The sequence below is a fragment of the Alligator sinensis genome, unplaced genomic scaffold (assembly GCF_000455745.1).
Source record: "Alligator sinensis unplaced genomic scaffold, ASM45574v1 scaffold1092_1, whole genome shotgun sequence".
Classification (NCBI taxonomy): Eukaryota; Metazoa; Chordata; order Crocodylia; family Alligatoridae; genus Alligator; species Alligator sinensis.
Genome location: NW_005842252.1, coordinates 1,308,662 through 1,329,018, shown reverse-complemented (window position 1 = coordinate 1,329,018; position 20,357 = coordinate 1,308,662). Strand labels below are relative to the sequence as shown.

Here is a 20,357-nt window from a genome sequence, read left to right as displayed (position 1 = left end):
GCCCCATGCCCCCTGCCAGCCCCTGGACTAGCACCCAGGGGGAGCCTAGAGCTCCATCTGGATGCTGCAGGGGGTTGGTGCAGGACCAGATGGGGCAGGAGCAGACTGCTGCTAGGAGCAGCAAATCTGCTCCCCCATCCCTGCATGTATAGATGCCTGCCCAGGGTGGGTTTTCACTAGAGTAATTTACTCTAGCCTAAACCCACCCCCCACAGCATTTGCACCTGTAGACACACCCAGTTTCTAGGGAAAGGAAACTAGGGAACTCTTAGAGAAACTCGCTCTCTGAGTGCTCTCTCACAACTGTGTGGAGGAGAGGGCAAGCTGTGTTATAAGAATGCACACAGTGCTTACAACAGAAGGAAACCATGAGAGGTATGTGTCATGACCAGGCTCTAAATTACTTAATGCACTTTCACCTCATAATGGGAACAACTAGCATCACCTACAGAATGAAGCTGTAAATGGGGCTCACTGGATTTTATCTTACTAATGAAAAAGTCTCATGGAATGATATTTTTATCAAGGCATGTTAAGACTCATAACATTCTGAATACAGTATCTGGTCCTCTATTATCTTTCATACATACTTAAGTGAAACTGAGCCTGATAGTGCTACATTTGAAATTACTGCACAGGATTCATTACAATGTTTCTCATCTTTCCCAATAAATAGTCTGTTTGGCATTTGACTTAAGTATTAAGGCCAAAAAAATGTGAAGCAATACATACGTATGCAGTTTGTTCCATCACCTCTGTAGCCTTCTTTACATTTACACTTGTAGGATCCCTGTGTATTGTAACAACGGGAAAAACCACCACACTGATATTGGCCAATTGAGCATTCATCTATATCTGTAAAATAAAATTGTATAAAAGCTATTTATGTAGGAGAAAGAACTTGCCTTTTTCTTCAAAATAAACAGATGTGACCCTTTAAAACAATGTTCTGAATTGTAAAAGTACAATAAAATTATGCCATAACTGAAAAAAAGAATCACTATTAAATTAACTGTGTTTCATAGATAGTAAGCTGAGAAAGCCCTTTAGACCACTGACAAACGTGGGGGGAGGTAGGGGAGAACACACTTTAATAGAAGCAGCAGCGTGTTAGTTCAGCCTGGCTCCACAGCATCTGTATTGATCAGGCACTTCAGTGGGACTTTTTGGCATTTTTATCTAAAGCTGATTCAATCAGCTATTAGATAAAAGAACCCAAAAAGCTCCACTAAAGTGCCCAGTCTATATAGATGTTGGGAAAGCTGGGTGCAAGTAATGTGCTGCCTCTCCTGAGCATGTACTGGGCTCAGTGCAGGAGCCTGTCGAGGATGAAGTAAAGCACCAGTTTGGTTTTTTTCCCCCATGTCTGCAAGCAGCCTGAGTGATCATCTAGACTGACCTCCAGTATACAGCAAGTAAACATTTCAGTTTTCTATAATCACTTTTTACACTGACCTCTCGAGGAGGGGAAATATTAGGTTTGTAATATAAGGTTTGTAATATACAAGACCCCAATCCACATTTAGCATGCTCTTCTTCTGTGGTTTAACTTCTTTTGTGTATTACACCAGTGTGGAAACTGCTTACAATATCTTGTATTGTTTTTCATACTTTTAGTGCTACAAACAAGGTACCAAAACCTGCAGATACTGTCTGCACAGTATTCCCATTGAAAACATCAAAGGATATTACTTCTTTTTCCATGTTCAATGTAATTCTATTTCACAGTTCACTACACACACAAAAATACAGAGTACTTTAAAACAGTTTCAGCCTCTCAGCTTGTATGAAGATGGATAAACCTCTGTTAATCCTGGATACAATTAAATAATGTACATATACATTAAATATGTGCAAAAATGAAATACATGGAATTTATTACCATGGCATTGATATTTGCCTCCAATGTACATTAAATCGAAGCCTTTATGGCACTTGCAAATGTAGCTCCCAAAAGTGTTAACACATTTCCTAAATCTGGGACAGATAACTCTCCCAGTAGCACACTCATCAACATCTGCAAATAGAAAAAAATGGTGTTATTTTTTATTACATAGATAAGGTACTATCTATCTCAAATGGGTTTCAAGTCTCAAAATTAAACAGAGCCATCTGAATGGTCCAGTGTCTTTGGAAGACTTCTTTTTGACTCAGGGCTAGCAGCCTCATGGGCACTATGATGTTAAAGAGCTCACACTTTATTTCACACATCTTCTGTCACCAAGAGAGACTAAAGAATCCATTCGCTAAAATACTGGTGGAAAGTAAGGTTAGATATGATCTACCATAGTCTCACTTAGCATAAACTGACTGATGTTAATTGACTGATTTCTAAACAGGTGACGGGCTGCAGTAGTCTCCTGAATGCTGGCTAATTTTGAAGGTTGTTCATTGCAATTTGCCTGGATAGAATAATGGCTCCTCCAACACCTAGTCCAACCCCATGCTCAAGGAGTGCAAAGCAAAAACAGAGGGGTGCTTCCTTAATGAAGATGCCAGAGACCCAAAGAAGTAGTTATTTTCTCAACTACCAGGTGCTTTTAATCAGTGGATTGCATAAAAAAATCCAATAAACTATAACATTTGTCTGCGATGGTTTAGAGAGGGATGCTTGTACCCCTGAGCAGGGGATTAGACTAGATGAGCAATCCTATGATTCTATAAATTGTTAGGTTAGAGTAAATTATTTCAAAATATTAACTCACAGAAGTTATATAAAACACAGTCCTCTTGGAGTTGACTACACAAGTACAACAAACAAACTGAAAGAGAAGCATGGATACAATCACATCTACAGAGAAGCTCCTCATCTCAGATATCTTGGGATGCGGCTGGCCTGCAGGTAGGAGGCTTATGCAACTGCAAAGGGGCATTCCCAGATTCCCTACAGAATGCACAGCACTTGCTCAAGACGTGCAAAAGCTCAAATCTTGGTCCTTAAATCCATAACACTTTTATGTGTGGAAAAACTATTCCAGGTTATTCGTAGAGGCTTTATTGCTCTCTCCAATCCCTGCACAGTTGTAACTACAGCACCAGATTCACAGACAATGTGATACAAAAAAAATAGTTGCAATATATTTTTAAAATGCTTTAAAGCCTGCCTAAAATATTGCTTGTGTAACATCTAATATGTACAGAACACATGATGGCACAATAGAAAGGTGTTTGTTTGAGAACACCTGGGTAATGTGGCTATCTGAAACTCATGTTGATAGATTGTTACACTACACCTATCATGCAATTCATATCTATGCAATGATTTTTTTCAGATAGATTCAGCTTTAAGATGGAAGCATAACTTACCTACACAGGTCCTGCCATCAGGCCCTAGCTGCAACCCTGGCGAAGGACACCGGCAGCGGACCTCTCCTTTCACTACATCACAGCCATACTGACAGTTAGCCATAGAACAAGAAAGGGCATCTAGGGAAAAACGGTCACACATTGCACTAAATATATAGTATAGGCAAATCACTGGAGTCTCAGGTGAAATAAAGTCTGGTCCAGCTACATAAAAGTCAGTGGAAAGTCTCCTGCTGATTTTAAAGGGAGTTGGATCAGGCCAATAAAAGCAAAAATGTGCTCTGTAAATCTTTGCCTTGCTTTCACAGACTGCATTTATAAGAAACACCAAGTCAAAAGAATACAGTTTTTAGTGGTCTGTGTTATTGAACAAAAACCCCATGAGGAAAATAAAACCAAATGTGTGCTACAAACCCTTGTGGATGGATTCATTTAGAAACGGTAACTCCTCCTTTCAGTACTATCTTTAATTAAAGGTCATTTCTCTCTCTCACCAGATACCCAAAATATCCACTTTTATGGGAGTGAGGAAGAACCTAATCTCCAGGAAGATCTCAGTACAGTTTTATACCAGGCAGTCAACCAGCATATGTAGCTTTAATGATTTTAAGGCTTTATGTGAGCATAATACAGCAGAACTGCAGGTGTCCTGCTGAGAATACTGCAGGCACCTGTCCCTGAAGGAAGATTAATAGTGATTTGCAGCGTTGAAGAATGGTTTAGGAAACAATGATAAAACTAACAGAATAAAAATAATTTGTTCATGTTCTGTTCAGTCTCATTTCCTGGAATGAGGAGGCCCATTTAGCACAATGCACAATTTTCAGAAGGATATTTTTCTGCCTTGGGACTCATCTTTTTCTGGTATAGGTTTACCAAGAGTCTCCAGGGATTATAGAAAACAGTAACTGGAGTTTGAAACAAAAAAAGGGAAGCTAAGGAGCCTTGACATACTAGAACACGTTCCATCCGGCATGAGCATGTATCCATTCAGACAATAGCACTTGTAGCTGCCGTAGGTGTTCATGCATCGGTGTTTGCATGGCCGAGGCTTTAGTCCACACTCATTAAGATCTGAAGTGGAAAGACAGCAGGGAGAGGGGGAGGAGAGAAAAAGCAAATCAACAGTTTATGGAAAAACTGAGCATTTGAAGCTGTTATAGGACTCTCAACGTTTGGAGAAAGAAGGAAAAATGGGATAATACATTGTTTATATCTAGCCCAGTTTTGTAGTGACCAGAACTGGCTACAATGTAGGTGTTTTTCAGTAACCTCACTACTCCATGACACTAGAGCCATTCAGTTTACTAACCAACAGGATTGTTTCTTTTTGTTCACATCATAGATACCACATTCATAAATTGAACAAGCAGAATTAATTAACACTAGTACATATTGTACCAATTATATTTTCTATGATTTCTGAGCAATATTCCTTCCCCTCATTTCCACCTTGATTGGGTCAGAGGCTAGGAACAGATGTGATATTTGTCCCTGGACAAGTTGTGCCTGTGTTTGTCCCAAGAAAAGTCCTGGGATTCATGTGTACACGCACTGCCTTTCTAATCAGGGCTTAGTGAGTGGCTGAATGCATTGCCACTTTTCTGTCATTGATTCAATGATGCAATCCCAGGACAACTGTTCAGGTGCACCTTACAATGTCACAGGACAAACTGTTACTACTTGTTAACCCATAAGCCTTTTTAGGATTTATCCCAGGACAATAGACTTGAACATCTGAGCCATTGCATTTTGACCCGAGATAAAATGGTTCACCCAGGGACAAATGTAGTGTCTGCTCACAGCCAAAGTATCCTCATTACCATCATCACTGCAGTAAAGGACACTTGTCCTTTCTCTGGCAAAGGAAGTAAAAATCCTGCCACTCTTTACTCTTGCCCAAGGCTTGTAAAGAACCAAGAATTCAGCTACCTGCCCTCCGATAGGAGTGAAGAGAGGAATTCTTATGCCGCCTGCTTCCTCATGCCAGGGGAAAAAAGGCTTTTATTTCAAATCCTAAAATTTCAAAGCAAGAAGAATCCCCAGGCTTATGACTGGCACCTACTAAGACACTGCACTAAAAATGCTCCATGTGACACCCTTCTTCTGGATCTTTCAGTACAGTTTGATTCATATGTGTAGTTCTACCATAAGCTCCTTGGGACAGAGATAATTTCTGCTTCATGATTTATACAGAACCAATCACATTACATAATCATTAATAGAAAAGACTTCCTTCTACACTAGATACTGGGGTAGGGCAAGGAAGGAAAGTATTAATGTACACTTGTAAGATAATTTAAACAAAATGTATATGTGACTTAAGTCTCCTTATTCAGCTTTGAATACCATGCTATTTTGTATCAAATATTTTTAGGGCAGAATTGAAATCCATGGTTCTGGGCGTCAGGGGTGTGGTCTGCTATTTGTAATACTTTCTAAGAATAACCATATCATATAATGAAGAGGTTGGGAAGCATTGCAAGATCCCATTCCATGTGCATTTTTGCTGTTTACTGAGTTTCAGCTAACCCCATCTTGCTTATTTCTATTAACGTCTCTTAGCTCTATTTCTGCGTGTGAATGAAAACAGACAGAACATCAGTTTTAAATGCTTCTAGATTCAGATCTTGAAAAGTATTCTGTGACAGACTGCCCACCCCGCCCACAACCACCCCGCCAGGGGTAACATGGCTGACATGTTAATGATCCAATGCCAAGAGACAGTCGGAGTAAAGCCCTTAATATAGCTCCATTAAATTCTCTGATTTTGAGCTTAGCTTTTAGAGAGAGTTTGGTTTTGAGCCCACAGAACGTTGCAACAAAATCATCTGCTACTGCCGTTCATTATTACTATGATGACTTCACTGCAAGCCCAATTCCAAAATAGGAAGTCTGTCAAATACGTTATTCTGTGAGCCTCCTGGCAATTTTGCCCTTCCATTTTATTTTCCTCAAAACATGGCTTTTCTAATTCTGTCTGCCACCACCACTACAGGATCTTTTCCTTTATCAATGTTCAGAGACATATACCCTGTACACCGCAGTATGCAATATTTAGTCTCTGAAGGGACACACACTAGGCGATCACTGGTAGGTCCCACTAGTTCTTCATAAAGCCTATCCTTAACACACTGACAGCTCTTTTTATCTAGCTGTACACACATATTGTCTGTAATAGTAGGTCCCCTCAGAAGATTATGGATATGTTGCAAATGGGTGAGAGAAGAAATAGATCAGCCAATGTGTATGCACATTTCATCCCTGTTTATGAGACCTGTCAGCAGCTCTGAAACATTCGCACTATTAATACTCTCTGTCTTCCTCAGATATGTATATTTTTGTTCTTTAAGTAAGGCCCTGTTATTCATGAACAGGTTCAAGCTAATATTAGTAGTTAATGGGTCAGCTATAGTTGGCCCACGCTGAGTGGACTACAAGCAAATGGTGGATTTAAAAAAGGTCAAGTTACTTACCCAAAGATATAGATATCAATTTGGTATTTCAAACAACATACATATAATAATCTCTCACTCACAGTAAAAGTTTGTACATCAAAAGGGAAAAAGAAAATAAAAGAATTTTCCTCTAAAAGACTGGCAATTACAGGTTATAAACCCAGACAGTACTAGATCTAACGTGCTAATTAGCATGCTTCGGAGCAGACTCGATTGAGGGTGCTAATTAGCACACTCCAGTAGCCTCAGCATCTCGTGTATTCAGTGTACCTGTGCTTCAAAATGGGAGCAGGGGCACTTTAAATAAAGCTTGTCAAATGAGTCATGTTAAAGCGCCCCCGCCACAATTCTGAAGTATGGAAGGCTGACCACATGAGACGCTGCGGGCCACAGCGCTCCTGAGAGTTGCTCTAAGTGCCCCCCCACCCACCCCAGAGCATGTATAACGATGTCCATACTTCCTTTTAAGAATTCAAGGTGGAATTTAAACTCCGAGGTGCAGCAATATTAAGGTAAGAGTTCAGAAAGTTCCATGCTGCTGCTGACTGTGACAGTCATTCATTATTCCAAACTTGGCAATTTTACCATTATGCCACTTAAATTCAAATGTTGCCTGCAATTAATTATAGACAATACAAAATAAAGCAGTCTGAGCTGAAAATTGCTACATGTAAAAGCAGGGTGAGTGCTTTAGGAGCTTGGGAAAGCTGGTCCAGAACGTAAGCGCAGGCTGCAGAGCACAAATATTTCATTCGAAAGAAGAGATGAAAAAATGTGAATGCAGGGAAAGGACAACTGGCAGTATGCTGGTAAATCTAGCTGTCTCATTTAACTAGCATATAGGTGCTGCTTTGAGATATCATCTTGGATAATAATTGATTTTCTGTATGCCCATAATAATGGAACATTTCCTTCCCTGAGATTCTGCAGTATACTCTATAGGTTGTTTTAATTAGCCCTAGCAGCAAAGACCTAGCATTCTTTTGAAGCACATTCAAACTTTTCTTTTTAGTTTTCAACTTGGATCAGGAAGAAAAGTTAGAGGTCAAATATGCACTACTGAATTTACTAAGATTGAGGTAAAACAGAAAGCCCTTGAGCAGAAGCCAAGTAAAATATTCAAGCCTTCATGACCCCTGTACTCCAAACAGTAGATCAGTTTTCATTTTAGGTACATGTCATCTGACCACTATGCTGAGTTTCACCTTGAGTGCAGATTTATATTACTTTTGAGGAGGTCAGTTCAATCACTGCTTGACTAACAAACAGACAATACAACAACAGTTAACCTCAGAAATTAATAATGCTCATTCTCTTTTGCTTTCAGTTTTGTTTTAGTCACACTATTGTTTTCATCTGAATGTGATAATGAATTTCCATGGCTATTGCCTTGGAAAGGAATTTAGAAAAAGCAGTGCAAATCTTGAAAGAATAAAGCAGAAAAGACACGGTCGTCAGTTAAAAGGATTGCTGAGTGTCGAGCCTTTTCAGAGTACAGGCACACAGCATCAAGAAAGAGTAACTGCACATTTGCTTTGCATGCCAACGATACTGGAGGCCTGCAGCCATTGACAGCCATGAATTCATCATCCTTCAGTACAATTGCAAAGTGTTTTATTATTGTTTAAAGCCGTGCAGGTGGAAGGAGCATACCACCTTATCTAAAGGACTCTGAAGGACTCTCTCACCCCTTGAAGGTAAATTGGTTGCACGATGATCCAGGGGGTAGGAAAAAAGTGGTTCACTGTGCCGGTCAGGTGAGGTTGTATACAGGCGCTCGGCTTCACAGAGGGAGAAAGCACAACAAAAGTCAAAAGACCAAAACTCTGTAACTTCATAATGTCAATGTCATCTGCCTTTACTTTATAATGTCAATGGCCATTAGCTCAGACTCGACAAAATATATTTAAAAAGCAAAGAAATTATATTTGCAGGTTGGGTCTGGGAAAATAGAATTCAGATAACCAGTGTTTAGTACAAAGCTGATAGCCTTGAATTACTTGGACTCCATATTAATCTGCAAAATATTCTCCATTGAACATATATATTGGCTCTGAGCACAGTTACCATTATAAAGCCGACTGCAAATTTTTAAAAAAATTTTTGCAGAACATTTGCTGTTTTACAATCTGCTGATGCAATTTAATTTTTTTTTTTAATTCCAGTTGCCATTCAGTCTCAAACAATGACCCAAACTGACTCGATTTAACCTGTTAATTCATGGAAGTACGTGACAAGATACTGAAATGACTGTTGTTGAACTACAGCAGGGGTTAAATTTTGTAGTCCAATACTTGGGAAGAAACTGATGGTTAGATGTAATCAGTCAGTTAAGTAGAGCATCTTGTCTTGAGAACTTCCTGCTTGGCTCACAAGAGATATGAGGGAACTGAACATATGAAATGTACCGCCTATTAACAACACCTTGTATCTATATAATATCTTTTATCCATTTTCTTTATCTAAAAACACTTCATAACTGGAGTAAATGCACATATCATTCACCCATCAGAGGAAGCCTGTCACCACTGCTGAGTAACATTTTAGCAACAATACATAATAGTGATTTTTTGCAGTAACTGGAATTGAGAACAAGGAAACATCAGGGGGGTTCCTATATTTAGCCAAAGAGAGTCACACAAACTTCCATTTGATTAAGATACTGATTTAATGATCTCAATCATGCTATTTGAAAAATACTGTGGATAAGGCTTCTGTTTTACAACCAATGGGCATCATGTAGGATGGTCAAAAATACCCAAGTAAGCAAGAGCACATGTTCCACTGTTCTAGTAACTCACACAGGGACTTTTGAAAATCACAAACAGGTCACCAATGTCCTGTTGGAGCACTGGTTCAATACTACACAAGACTTAAGAGTGCCACCTACCACGCCAGCTATACCACTTCCCTTACTCTTCTGAGATTTCTAGGAGGCCCAATGTATTGTAGTGCATAATGCCAAAGCCTGAGATCACCTGCATAGTGTATATATGATACTGTTAAGCTATTATGCTACTGTGCAACTGGTACTTAATCAAACTATTTTCTAGGTAAAGCTCTAAAAGCAATCAAGGCAGACTAGGAGTAACAAAATCATAACATGCTTTTATGACTGTCACACCAGAGATAACAGTAAAGACAACATGACAACTCTAAAGGGGAGAAATCAGACCAGAAATAAGGGAAAGCAGCAAAAATCAGCACTTACTTAATAGAAATATGTCAGAAAAGGATTTTAAAAAGAAAATAAATGTATTTAGAAGATGGTGTCATGGAAGGATTAGCAAAGATGAGAGGATACAATTCTCACTACCAACATACCTCTGAAGTAGTCAGATTTTCCAAGAAACCCCTTCACATTTTTTTTTTTTTTAGGGAAAAAAAGGCTAAAAATATTTACTAGATCCCCAAAACAACTGTTGGAATATGACTCTTTTAATGATATATCACTGCACACGAAAATGCCACATCCTTCACAAGTTAACTGAAATTCAAAGCTGAAATTGTGTATAGTGTGCAGTGCTATACTGATTATTACTTTTTTGGAAATCAGCTATGAAAAAATATTGAAAGCTATAGCTATAATCATTGTATATAAAGGGAATAAGATGGGGTGTGCTGCGGCGTCTTGGGTTTAAAACAATAAAAGGGAAAATGTTTCAGTAAAACTATATTAAAAGAAAAATTTCAGTTAAAAATGATAGCTTATTATCTACACCTAAACAAGGAGCCTAAACTCTGAGCCCACAACCCCAAAGTGCATATTCGGCATCTCATATTTCATATATACATATATACACACATACATACATGCATACATATATACACACATACATATATCTCATATTGCATATTCTACATCTCATATTGCATATTCTGTATCTCTTGGCTTTGATTCAGGAAGACAGGTAAGGATGTCTTCAATTCTAAGGAAATGCTGAATCCCATTGACTTCAGTTGGTTTTAGGAACATGCCAAAGTGCTTTCCTGAGTAATAGATACTTCACTGAAGCAAGCCTTTACCTGTACTGAAAACGCACAATAACTGGGTTTTTAAAGAGCTTTCTTCAAAATTCAAAAGATTATAGAAATGTAAGTCATCTTAAAAGTAAAGTAAGGAAGGATCAAAAGGAAATACTGTACAAAATTCTTCAACTTACGAGTACTTTCTAAACTACTCCCTAGACATGTCTACACATGTAATTAATGTGCTTTAAGTTACTGTGCATCAAAATAAGGTGCAGTAAACTGCACCTGGGAACATGTCTACACGTGAGTCCACATTGGGAGCAAATCTGCTCCCAATAGGAGCAGTTGAGTCCAGGGCTGTTCCTGTCCCTCTGCCCTGCTCTGTCCCCCTACAGAGAAGAGGTCCAGGCCCTCCCAATACCAGCCCTTGGCTGGCAGGGGCACAGGGGTCAAGCCTGGGCTTTGGGGAGCAGGACAAGCTGTTTGTCCTGGAGAGAGGAACAACTCTCAGCCTCATGGAGCTTGGGATCACAGACTGGCTAAGCAGCACAGGCTAGGGGCGATGCCCTGTTCCTGAGCATGGGGGCAAGCAGCACCAGGACCAGGGAAGGAGGGGAAATATGAGGGGGACGCAGCACCAGAACTTTCCTGTAGGCTTTGTTAAATATGCCATCAGCGTGCCTAGGTGGGAAAAAAAGATTGCATGTAATGAGGAGGATTGATGGCCAGGCCTGGGGGGTGGGAAGGTGGGCACGGGACTGCCCTGCACAGGGAAGTCCCTGGCTGGCTGGTGGATCTCTGCACCCAGTTCCTTTTCTCCCCACTGCAGTTCTGGGGCTCTACGTACACAGCGCGCAATCCCCAGCCCTTTCCACCCTGGCTCAAGGGAAGGCTGATTTCAGTCTCCCCCTGCAGCAGGACACGGGCAGGGACATGTGTGCTCCTGCTGCTGCTTTCAGATCTGCTTGGAAGATAAGGGTTTTCTCCCAGCTTGGAGCCCTCCTTTCCAGTGGGTAGTACAAGGTATACATGTCATCTAGCTGCTTACCTCCCCCATGATGCCCAATGCCCATCCATGGGGTTAAGCAGTGCCTGGACTGGGGGAGGTTAGAAACATGAGGGGATATGCAGCTCATGGTCAGCATCGACATATATGCTACTGCACAGTAGCAAATGTGCTGTTAATCTACGGCCTGTATTTGTTGGTACTAGCAAATGGCACATTAGCCGAATTTACTGCACACTAAGTCCTGTGCATGGGTAGACACTGACGCTTTACTACACATTAGTCTAGTGTGTTATAAAGCATCTCATGTATACACGCCTGCTGTGAGTCAGTATAGTAGTGATGCTTTTTATTCTAAATAGCAGCAGAGTAGCCACTGCTGAACTTAGTAGATAAAGTCCACTGATCTGGAAGTGCAGAGTACACAGGTCCCATCTTTCAGGAATAAAGATTCATTTTTGAAGAGTCAATCATTTGTGCATCAATAGAAAATTGTAGCTGCTGTTATTTGTGCATAATACATACTTAGCATTTAATTTATTAGGATAAAAATACTTCTGTGGTCTCACGAGAAGATTTTATTGTAATTTGTTTTCTTACCTTGGTTGCAGGTTTTTCCAGTGTATCCTGGGTGACACTTGCATTTGTTTGATCCAACACATTCACCATGTTTGCATCTAGGCTGGCATATGGCTGCACAAAAAAAAATGTATATAACTGTCCTGGTCTAATCAAGGTTTACGGTACAGTTTCAAGGAAAAGGCCACTGGTCTAACATTACTATAGTAATAATTGCTACTAACTCTTAGTCCTCATACCTCACTTCATATTTTCACACCATTGTGAAAAAAATAAATATGTTTTCAACAATACAAACTAAATGCACATCAGGTGGATGATCTAAAATGAACACAATGTTCATGTGTAATAGGATAGTGCCAAACTCTTTACAAAATTCTTGATTTTTTTAGTATCTGACTAGCAAAGACACAGTCTTACTGATGTACCATGTGACGCATGTCATTCAGTTTACTATAATTCAGAACTGTTCTAACTATATAGATAGTACACGTGTCAATACAGAGGTTAGAGTCTAATAAATGATAAGCAGCAGTGCAATTTCCGGTAAGCTTTTGTCCCCTCTGCCTCATTGAGATAACTGAATTTCCTTGCTCCTTATGATGAAATATTATGGGTGCTTCTGTTATTTCCCTGTTTGACATAACAAGCCCAGAAAATATAAGGAAACTATTCTGTCCCCAAAAGAATGTGCATCACAACAAACTACGGAGAGCTGACAGCTTGCAAAACCAATTGAAAGCTCACTGTTACACTCCCCTAATACTGATACAGGCTTGTAAATCCCATTTCCCCTGCATTTCTACTAGGCTTTAATGGTCACAGATTTAAAAATGCCATCCCTCCATTTCCCTTCAGCATCACCAAAGGATCAGCTGAGGTAATGTTTTGGGGTTGATGATGCCTGTTGTGCAATCAGACTGTGCTGTCAGTCCAGTGCAAAGCAGCTGCGTGTCACAAGAAGTTCCAGCCCAGTTCATTTTCAGCTGATAGTACACATTAATATAAAACATGACTATTTTTACCTTGAAAAAAACCCAAGCTGGATAGAATAATTTTATTTTCCATAAGGAATATAAAAAACATGTGTAGAGATTTCATGGACAAAGACAGAAAGGAGAGTTACCATTTTTAAGCAATACTGTACATCTAATAATATACTGTAGCAGATAATATGAACTTTCTGGTTTTTTTGCCATATGCTTTCTCAGTTTTCTTTATATACAATGGTTCAAGAGAGACTGTTGGGACTGCGCATGAAATCCCATCCTGCCTTTAAATTAATATCTTCCTGGGACCTAAGACCCACAACGCAGCCAGCTGCTGGCTGGATGAGCTTGTGAGTTTGCGATGTAAGCAAGACAAAGGCAATGCAGACAGGAAACCAGTACACAGCATAACTGAAATATTTTATTTTTATGATGTACTGAATCCATGTACTTTCAGTTCATTTTGTTTAATACTGGTATCATTTAGAATTTGTCAAGTAATGAACTAGAGCCAGCTGTCACATCAATGTGTAGACAGTGGGTGTGTCTACACAAGACGCTTACTGTGCAGTAGCGTGCTGGTCAAAAACCATGCTAATACACCATCGTGCAGTGTTATTAGGCTACTACGTAATAAGCTCATGAAAAAATTGTGAGCTGGAACTACTGTGCAGTAACTGTAATTATGGCATATTTAGTTATTACTTCATTAAGCAAGTACTAAACTTGCTTAACATGTAGATGTGCCCAGTAACTTGCACAGAATCATAGAAAATGTGGGTTAGAAGGGACCTCAGGAGGTCATTTAATTCAACCACCTGCTCAAAACAGGACAATCCTGAACTAGATCATCCCAGCCAAAACTTTGTCTAGCCAGGTCTTTAAAAAATTCTCCAAGGATGGAGCTTCCACCACCTCTCTGGGTAACCTGTTCCAGTGCTTTACTACCCTCCTACTGGGAAAATTCTTCCTACTATCTAACCTAAACTTTCCTTGCTGCAACTTGAGACCATTGCTCCTTGTTCTGTCATCTGCAACCACTGAGAACAGTCTAGCTCCATCCTCTTTCGAATCCCCCTTCAGGTAGTTGAAGGCTGCTATTAAATCCCTCCCTCCGTCTTCTCTTCTCTAGACTAAATAAGCCAGTTCCCTCAGTGTCTTCTCAGAAGTCATGTGCCCCAGCCCCCTCACCATTTTTGTTACCCTCTACTGGACTCTCTCCATCCAATTTGTTTACATCCTTTCTGTAGTTGGGGGGCCCAAAACTGAACATAGTACTCTATGTGTGGCCTCACCAGTGCTGAATAGAGAAGAATAATCACTTGCCTTGACCTACTGGCAACACACCTACCAATGCAGCCCGGTATGCCATTAGCCTTCTTGGCAACCAGGGCACACGACTGGCTCATATTCAGCTTATTGTCCACTGTAACTCCCAAAACCTTTACTGCAGAGCTGCTCCCCAGTCATTCAGACCCCAGCCTGTGTCAGTCCATGAGATTGTTCTGCTGCAAGTGCAGGACTTTGCACTTGTCCTTGTTGAACCTCATGAGATTATTTTTGGCCCAATCTTCCAATCTGTTTAGGTCACTTTGAATCCTAGTCCTACCCTTAAGCATATCTGCTACTCCCCCCCAGCTTGGTGTCATCTGCAAACTTGCTGAAGGTGTACTCTAAGCCATCTTCCAGGTCACTGATGTAGACATTGAACAAAACCAGCCCCAGGACTGACCCCTGGGGCATGCCACTTGATACCAGCTGCCAACTAGACATCAAACTATTGATTACTACCCTTTGACCCTGATTCCCCAGCCAGTTTTCTATCCACCTTACACTCCATTCATCCAGCCCATAATTCCTTAGCTTGCCTGCATGAATGTTGGGTTGTATCAAAAGCCTTGCTAAAATCAATGTACACCACATCCACTGGTCTCCCCGCATCCACAGAGCCAGTCATCTCATCATAGAAGGCAATCAGGTTGTTTAGGCATGACTTGCGCTTGGTGAATCCATGCTGACTGTTCCTGATCACCTTTTTCTCCTCCAAGTATTTAGATATGGAGTCCTTGAAGATCTTTTCCTTGATTTTTCCAGGGATTGACGTGAGGCTGACTGGTCTGTAGTTCCCTGGATCCTTCTTTTTCCCTTTCTTAAATATGGGCACTATGTTTGCCCTTTTCCAGTCATCAGGGACCTCTCCTGATCACCATGAATTTTCAAAGATGATAGCCAATGGCTCTGCAATCACATCAGTCAACTACCTCAGCACCCTCGGGTGCATCCCATCCTGCTCCATGGACCTGTACACACCCAGCTTTTCTAAATAGTCCCTTAGCCTGTTCTTTTACCACTGGGGGCTGCTTACCTCCTCCCCAAACTGTGCTGACCGGTGCAGTAGTCTGGGAGATGACCTTGCCTGTGAAGATAGAGGCAAAAAAGGCTTTGAGTACTTCAGCCTTTTCTGCATCCTGTTACAAGATTGCCTCCCCCATTCAGTGAGGGACCCACACTTTGAAGCTGAATCATGAAGCTGAATGCAATACGGACCTTATTTAACAGAAATCAGTCATCATAAAGCCACAAATCTAACTTCTTAGCTTCCATTCTAGGCCAAACTATTCAGCCGGAAAAAAATGTAAAACATTACTTGTAGCTGTAGAAGAGCAATGCAAACAAAACTCAAACCATCCAAAGATTATTCCTACTTGTTTCCAGAGTTGGCAGTTTATACAACTGCATTTACTAAAGCAATTTCAGGGTAGAAAAAAACCTCTTTCACAAACATCTGTAAATTACAGACAATCCTTGTCCTCTACAAAGGAAAATCTTTTTGATGAAGTACTTTATATAGTTAAGTTGCCTATATGTTATATCTATACATACATAAGGACAACGAACTTTCTTTTTCAGTCCTGAAAGAGTAATTAGATCTTGATCAACATTTTCCCACTTTAAATTTTTTTTGATGCAGCAAGTCGGTCTTAATGGGTTTCCATGACAGGTTGGTAGCTGGCTTGCTGCCGAGTCTGACATAAAGAGTATATTAGTACGATTGTTTTCTTAATTTATTACTGTATTTGAAAGGCTCAGGGACATTTTTGGTAAATAAAGATGCTTCTTTAACAAGCAGAATCTAAAGAATACAGTTATAGACTGCAGTACATAGTTTTTTGTCTTTAAAATATTTGTTATTAAATACAAAAATTTCTTTTTTAAAAGTCATGAGGGAATTAAGGCACATATTTTTCTTTCTAATTAACCAATCTGTGTTTGAAGTCTTCCATTATTTAGAAAATTGATGGATGGTGTGTTATGATTAAAAAGCAGCTGAAGCGTCATGGAAAACTTCTAAACCATTCTGCTTAGAAGCAATTCTGCTGGTCTTACACATTTTCTCAGTGTGGCTCCTTCTGTTTTAAATGCCCAGGGCATTTACATGAATAAAGGGTTTTTGTTGTCTAAGAATTCAATTGTTCACTGGAATTGTGTTTGTGAAATCACAATACTACAAACCTTAATAACAAAGGATGATAAAACAAGGAGGCCTGAGGGACCAATTCCTTCCAACTGAAAATAATGGGAATAGTGAAAGTGGAAGCAAACATACCCAATCTATAACAACAGGTAAATAAAAAGTGTGCCAGCTTGTAGGCAACATAAAGAGGTAAGTACTAACAACAAATAAAAATGGGAAGAGAAATAAGGAGATCTATGATATACTGGCACAGACCAAACAGAAATGCCTCAAACATTTAGTTGGGAAAGATGTTAGACAAGCTTTTGGGCACAAAGAAACAAGGTCCTTTGTACCCAAAAGTTTGTCTAACATCTCTCAAAACTATACAATTGACCCAATAAAATATATCACCAAAAAAACATTTGCTTCTTGTGTATTTCTCGTATAATACTGAGGATGCTGCATTTATGGGGTTGCTTGCTTTAATTGTGTTGGTCAACCAAGCAAATCTGATTTTGCATGTAACATGGTCACAGTGAAACCATATTAGCATAGGAAAGGAAAGGCATAGCCTGTCTTTTTACACTTAACTGAAAACAACTTCTGAAGTATTTATTTGCACGGTAAATTTCAGATATCTATCATGGAATGCAGGTTCTATCATTAAATCAAGCATACTTTTAAACAATCAGCAAACCACAATCAATGCTCTCATGGCAAAACCTATGATGTAATAAAGTGTTACTTCATATGTGAAACAGGCGTTTGGGAACCTGTACTTGGCATTAACACTATTCATAAAGAAATCTGTTCATTAGGGCACGTTTAATATATTTTAGGCCACATGTTGTTATGCATGACAACTGAAATTCAATACAATATTATGATTGAGAATTAAACTCATAAAAGTAAAATTTCAAATTCAGACTCGAAGCAGATTCAGTCTCTAAGCAGCTGTAGCTCAGCTACATTATGCATGCATTGTATAGTGCTTCCTATTGGCTCCATGGGAATTGACTCCGCGGTAGGACCCAGAGGGTGGTGGTCAACGGGAGCCAATTGTCTTGGTGCGCTGTGACCAGTGGGGTCCTTCAAGGCTCTGTCCTAGGGCCTATACTATTTAACATCTTCATCAGTGATGGGGACGTGGGAGCCAAAAGCGGACTCGCCAATGACACCAAACTTTGGGGCAAAGCATCCACACCTGAAGACAGGAGGGTGATCCAGGCAGACCTTGACAGGTTCAGGAAATGGGCGGACGAGAACCTGATGGTGTTCAACACCAAAAAATGCAAGGTTCTCCACCTTGGGAGGAAAAACCTGCAGCATCCTTATAGGCTTGGTAGTGCTATGCTGGTTAGCACTACAGGTGAAAGGGACTTGGGAGTCAAGGTTGACCACAAGATGAACATGAGCCTTCAATGTGATGCTGCGGCTAGTAAAGCAAGCAAAACGCTGGCTTGCATCCATAGATGCTTCTCAAGCAAATCCTGGGATGTCATTTTACTTGGCCTTGGTGAGGCCACAGCTGGAGTACTGCATCCAGTTTTGGGCTCCACAATTCAAAAAGGATGTGGAGAAGCTTGAAAGGGTGCAGAGGAGAGCCATGTGCATGATCAGAAGTCAGGAGAACAGACCTTATGAAAAGAGGCTGAGAGCCATGGGGCTTTTCAGCCTGGAAAAGCGCAGGCTCAGGGGTGATCTGGTAGCCACCTATAAGTTTATCAGGAGTGCTCATCAGGATCTGGGGGAACGTCTGTTCACCAGAGCACCCCAAGTGATGACAAGATCAAACGGTCACAAACTCCACCGCGACCATTTCAGGCTGGACATAAAAAAGAACTTCTTTACTATTCGAGACCCCAAGGTTTGGAATAGACTACCACCGGAGGCGGTTCAAGCACCCGCTTTGAACACCTTCAAGACACATTTGGATGCTTATCTTGCTGGGATCCTATGATCCTTGCTGACTTCCTGCCCCTGGGGCAGGGGGCTGGACTCGATGATCCTCCCGGGGCCCTTCCAGCCCAAATGTCTATGAAATCTATGAAATCTATTCAAGAAGCACTATACACTATACTGTATGCAGTCAGCTCACACTGAACTCAGTGAAAGTGTTTCCACATATTTTTACAGCAATTCCTTGACTGCTCAGAACTATAAGGGATCAGGCCACCTTCAGTTAAATCTGACACATGCACATGCACTCCACTGACTTCAAAGGAGTCTGTGTGTATACAGAGTTCTGCCTGCATAGGATCACTTGTAGGAGCTTAGCCTAAACATGGAGTTATGAGTCTAATTTTCAGCAACTGTTTTTGAAAATAATGGCTAGTTATTTCAATGATCTCCCATAACTAAAAGAAATATTGACTTACTTGTATATTTTGTGCAAGTAATTTAGATACATGTCACCCTGTGTAGTGCAATATGTAGAGTTCCAGCTATGCTTATTTGCATGTGAAAATATGTTCAGCTCATGTATTTTATTTATTTGCATGGATTTACAGCAAGTAAAGTACAAGATTTTTCACTGAATGCTAAGGGTGCCCTGACAATTTAAAAAATACATGAAAACAAAGAAATCTCTCAGTTCTCCCAGATCAGTTCAAATATAACATAGTTATGACTGATGTTAATCAGACCTATGCCCTGTCCTCAGAGTCCTACCCTGTCCCATCCCTTCCAATGCTGACAAACACCCATACCTCCCTTAAACAAGGGGGAAAAAAACGTTTTTTGCAGTTAGTGTCTGAGGAGAAAATGGATTTCCAAGGCTGAGAACCTTCAAAAGTTTGTCCAATGGAATGAAAAACATTTTTTTAAACCTTGTTACAAAATGTTTTTTCCATAAAACATTCAGACAACAGGCTGACTGTCCATACCTATACATATTGATACTTTGTAGCTGTTACGACCAACGTTTTTTTCCAAAAATCATTTCATATCAGTTCTGAAACTGATATCCTCACAAAGTATAAAGTATATCTAAAAAACCAAGCAATTATATAATACTTCCACACATTCAGAAAGAAACTTTAACTATCTCTCTTTTAGGCTTATTATCATAGTCATTGTTGCAGATTTATTGACTGTGCAAATAGCCTATTTTAGTGCTCTATATTTTACTTTACTGACAGAAGGGAAGCATCTACACCTGCAAATAAGTGTGCCTAAATTTAATGTGCTTTAAGCTAATGTGTATTAAGCGATTTTTGGCAGGTGTCTACTCATACATGGATTTGGGACTACAGCTAGTCCCGAATTCCAGTTTGGAACTAAAGTTAGTCCCAATTCTCTCCAATGCTGCCATGTGTCAGCACTTGGCAGCCATGTTGAAGCCAGACCCAGCTGCCAGGATTTGGCAACCATCTTGGAAACTCTGATCCCTGGCCAGACCCTTCCCCCAGGAGCCATGTGCCCAGTGCAGGGGCAGCACACGCCAGTTCCCTCTTTGCCCACCCTGCCTCCCCATGCCAGGGCTGCTCCAGGTCCTTCCCCTATCCCTGCCAGCAATGACCTGAGCCCCACTGCTTCATCCGGGCCCCTGCCAGCGACCACCAGTGCCCCTTGCTTCTGCTGGCCATGGT

At 40.4% G+C, this 20,357-nt stretch overlaps 1 protein-coding gene across 12 annotated transcripts in view; it reads right to left on the bottom strand.

The window, feature by feature from the left end:
- Positions 1–20,357, bottom strand: part of NPNT (nephronectin) — a 98,256-nt gene that overhangs the window by 46,438 nt on the left and 31,461 nt on the right. For 7 of the 12 annotated variants that reach the window (XR_003094989.1, XM_025208785.1, XM_025208788.1 and 4 more), the window contains 6 exons: positions 12,343–12,435; positions 8,453–8,545; positions 4,261–4,380; positions 3,307–3,426; positions 1,883–2,017; positions 733–855 (listed from right to left, as the gene is read on the bottom strand). Coding sequence is in view for 11 of the 12 variants with exons in the window: in XM_025208785.1 (XP_025064570.1) it covers positions 733–855; positions 1,883–2,017; positions 3,307–3,426; positions 4,261–4,380; positions 8,453–8,545; positions 12,343–12,435 (684 nt within the window). In the remaining variant the exon portion in view is untranslated. The remainder of the gene's footprint in view (positions 1–732; positions 856–1,882; positions 2,018–3,306; positions 3,427–4,260; positions 4,381–8,452; positions 8,546–12,342; positions 12,436–20,357) is intronic. The other 5 variants (XM_025208787.1, XM_014521759.2, XM_025208790.1 and 2 more) reach the window with 2 other exon arrangements.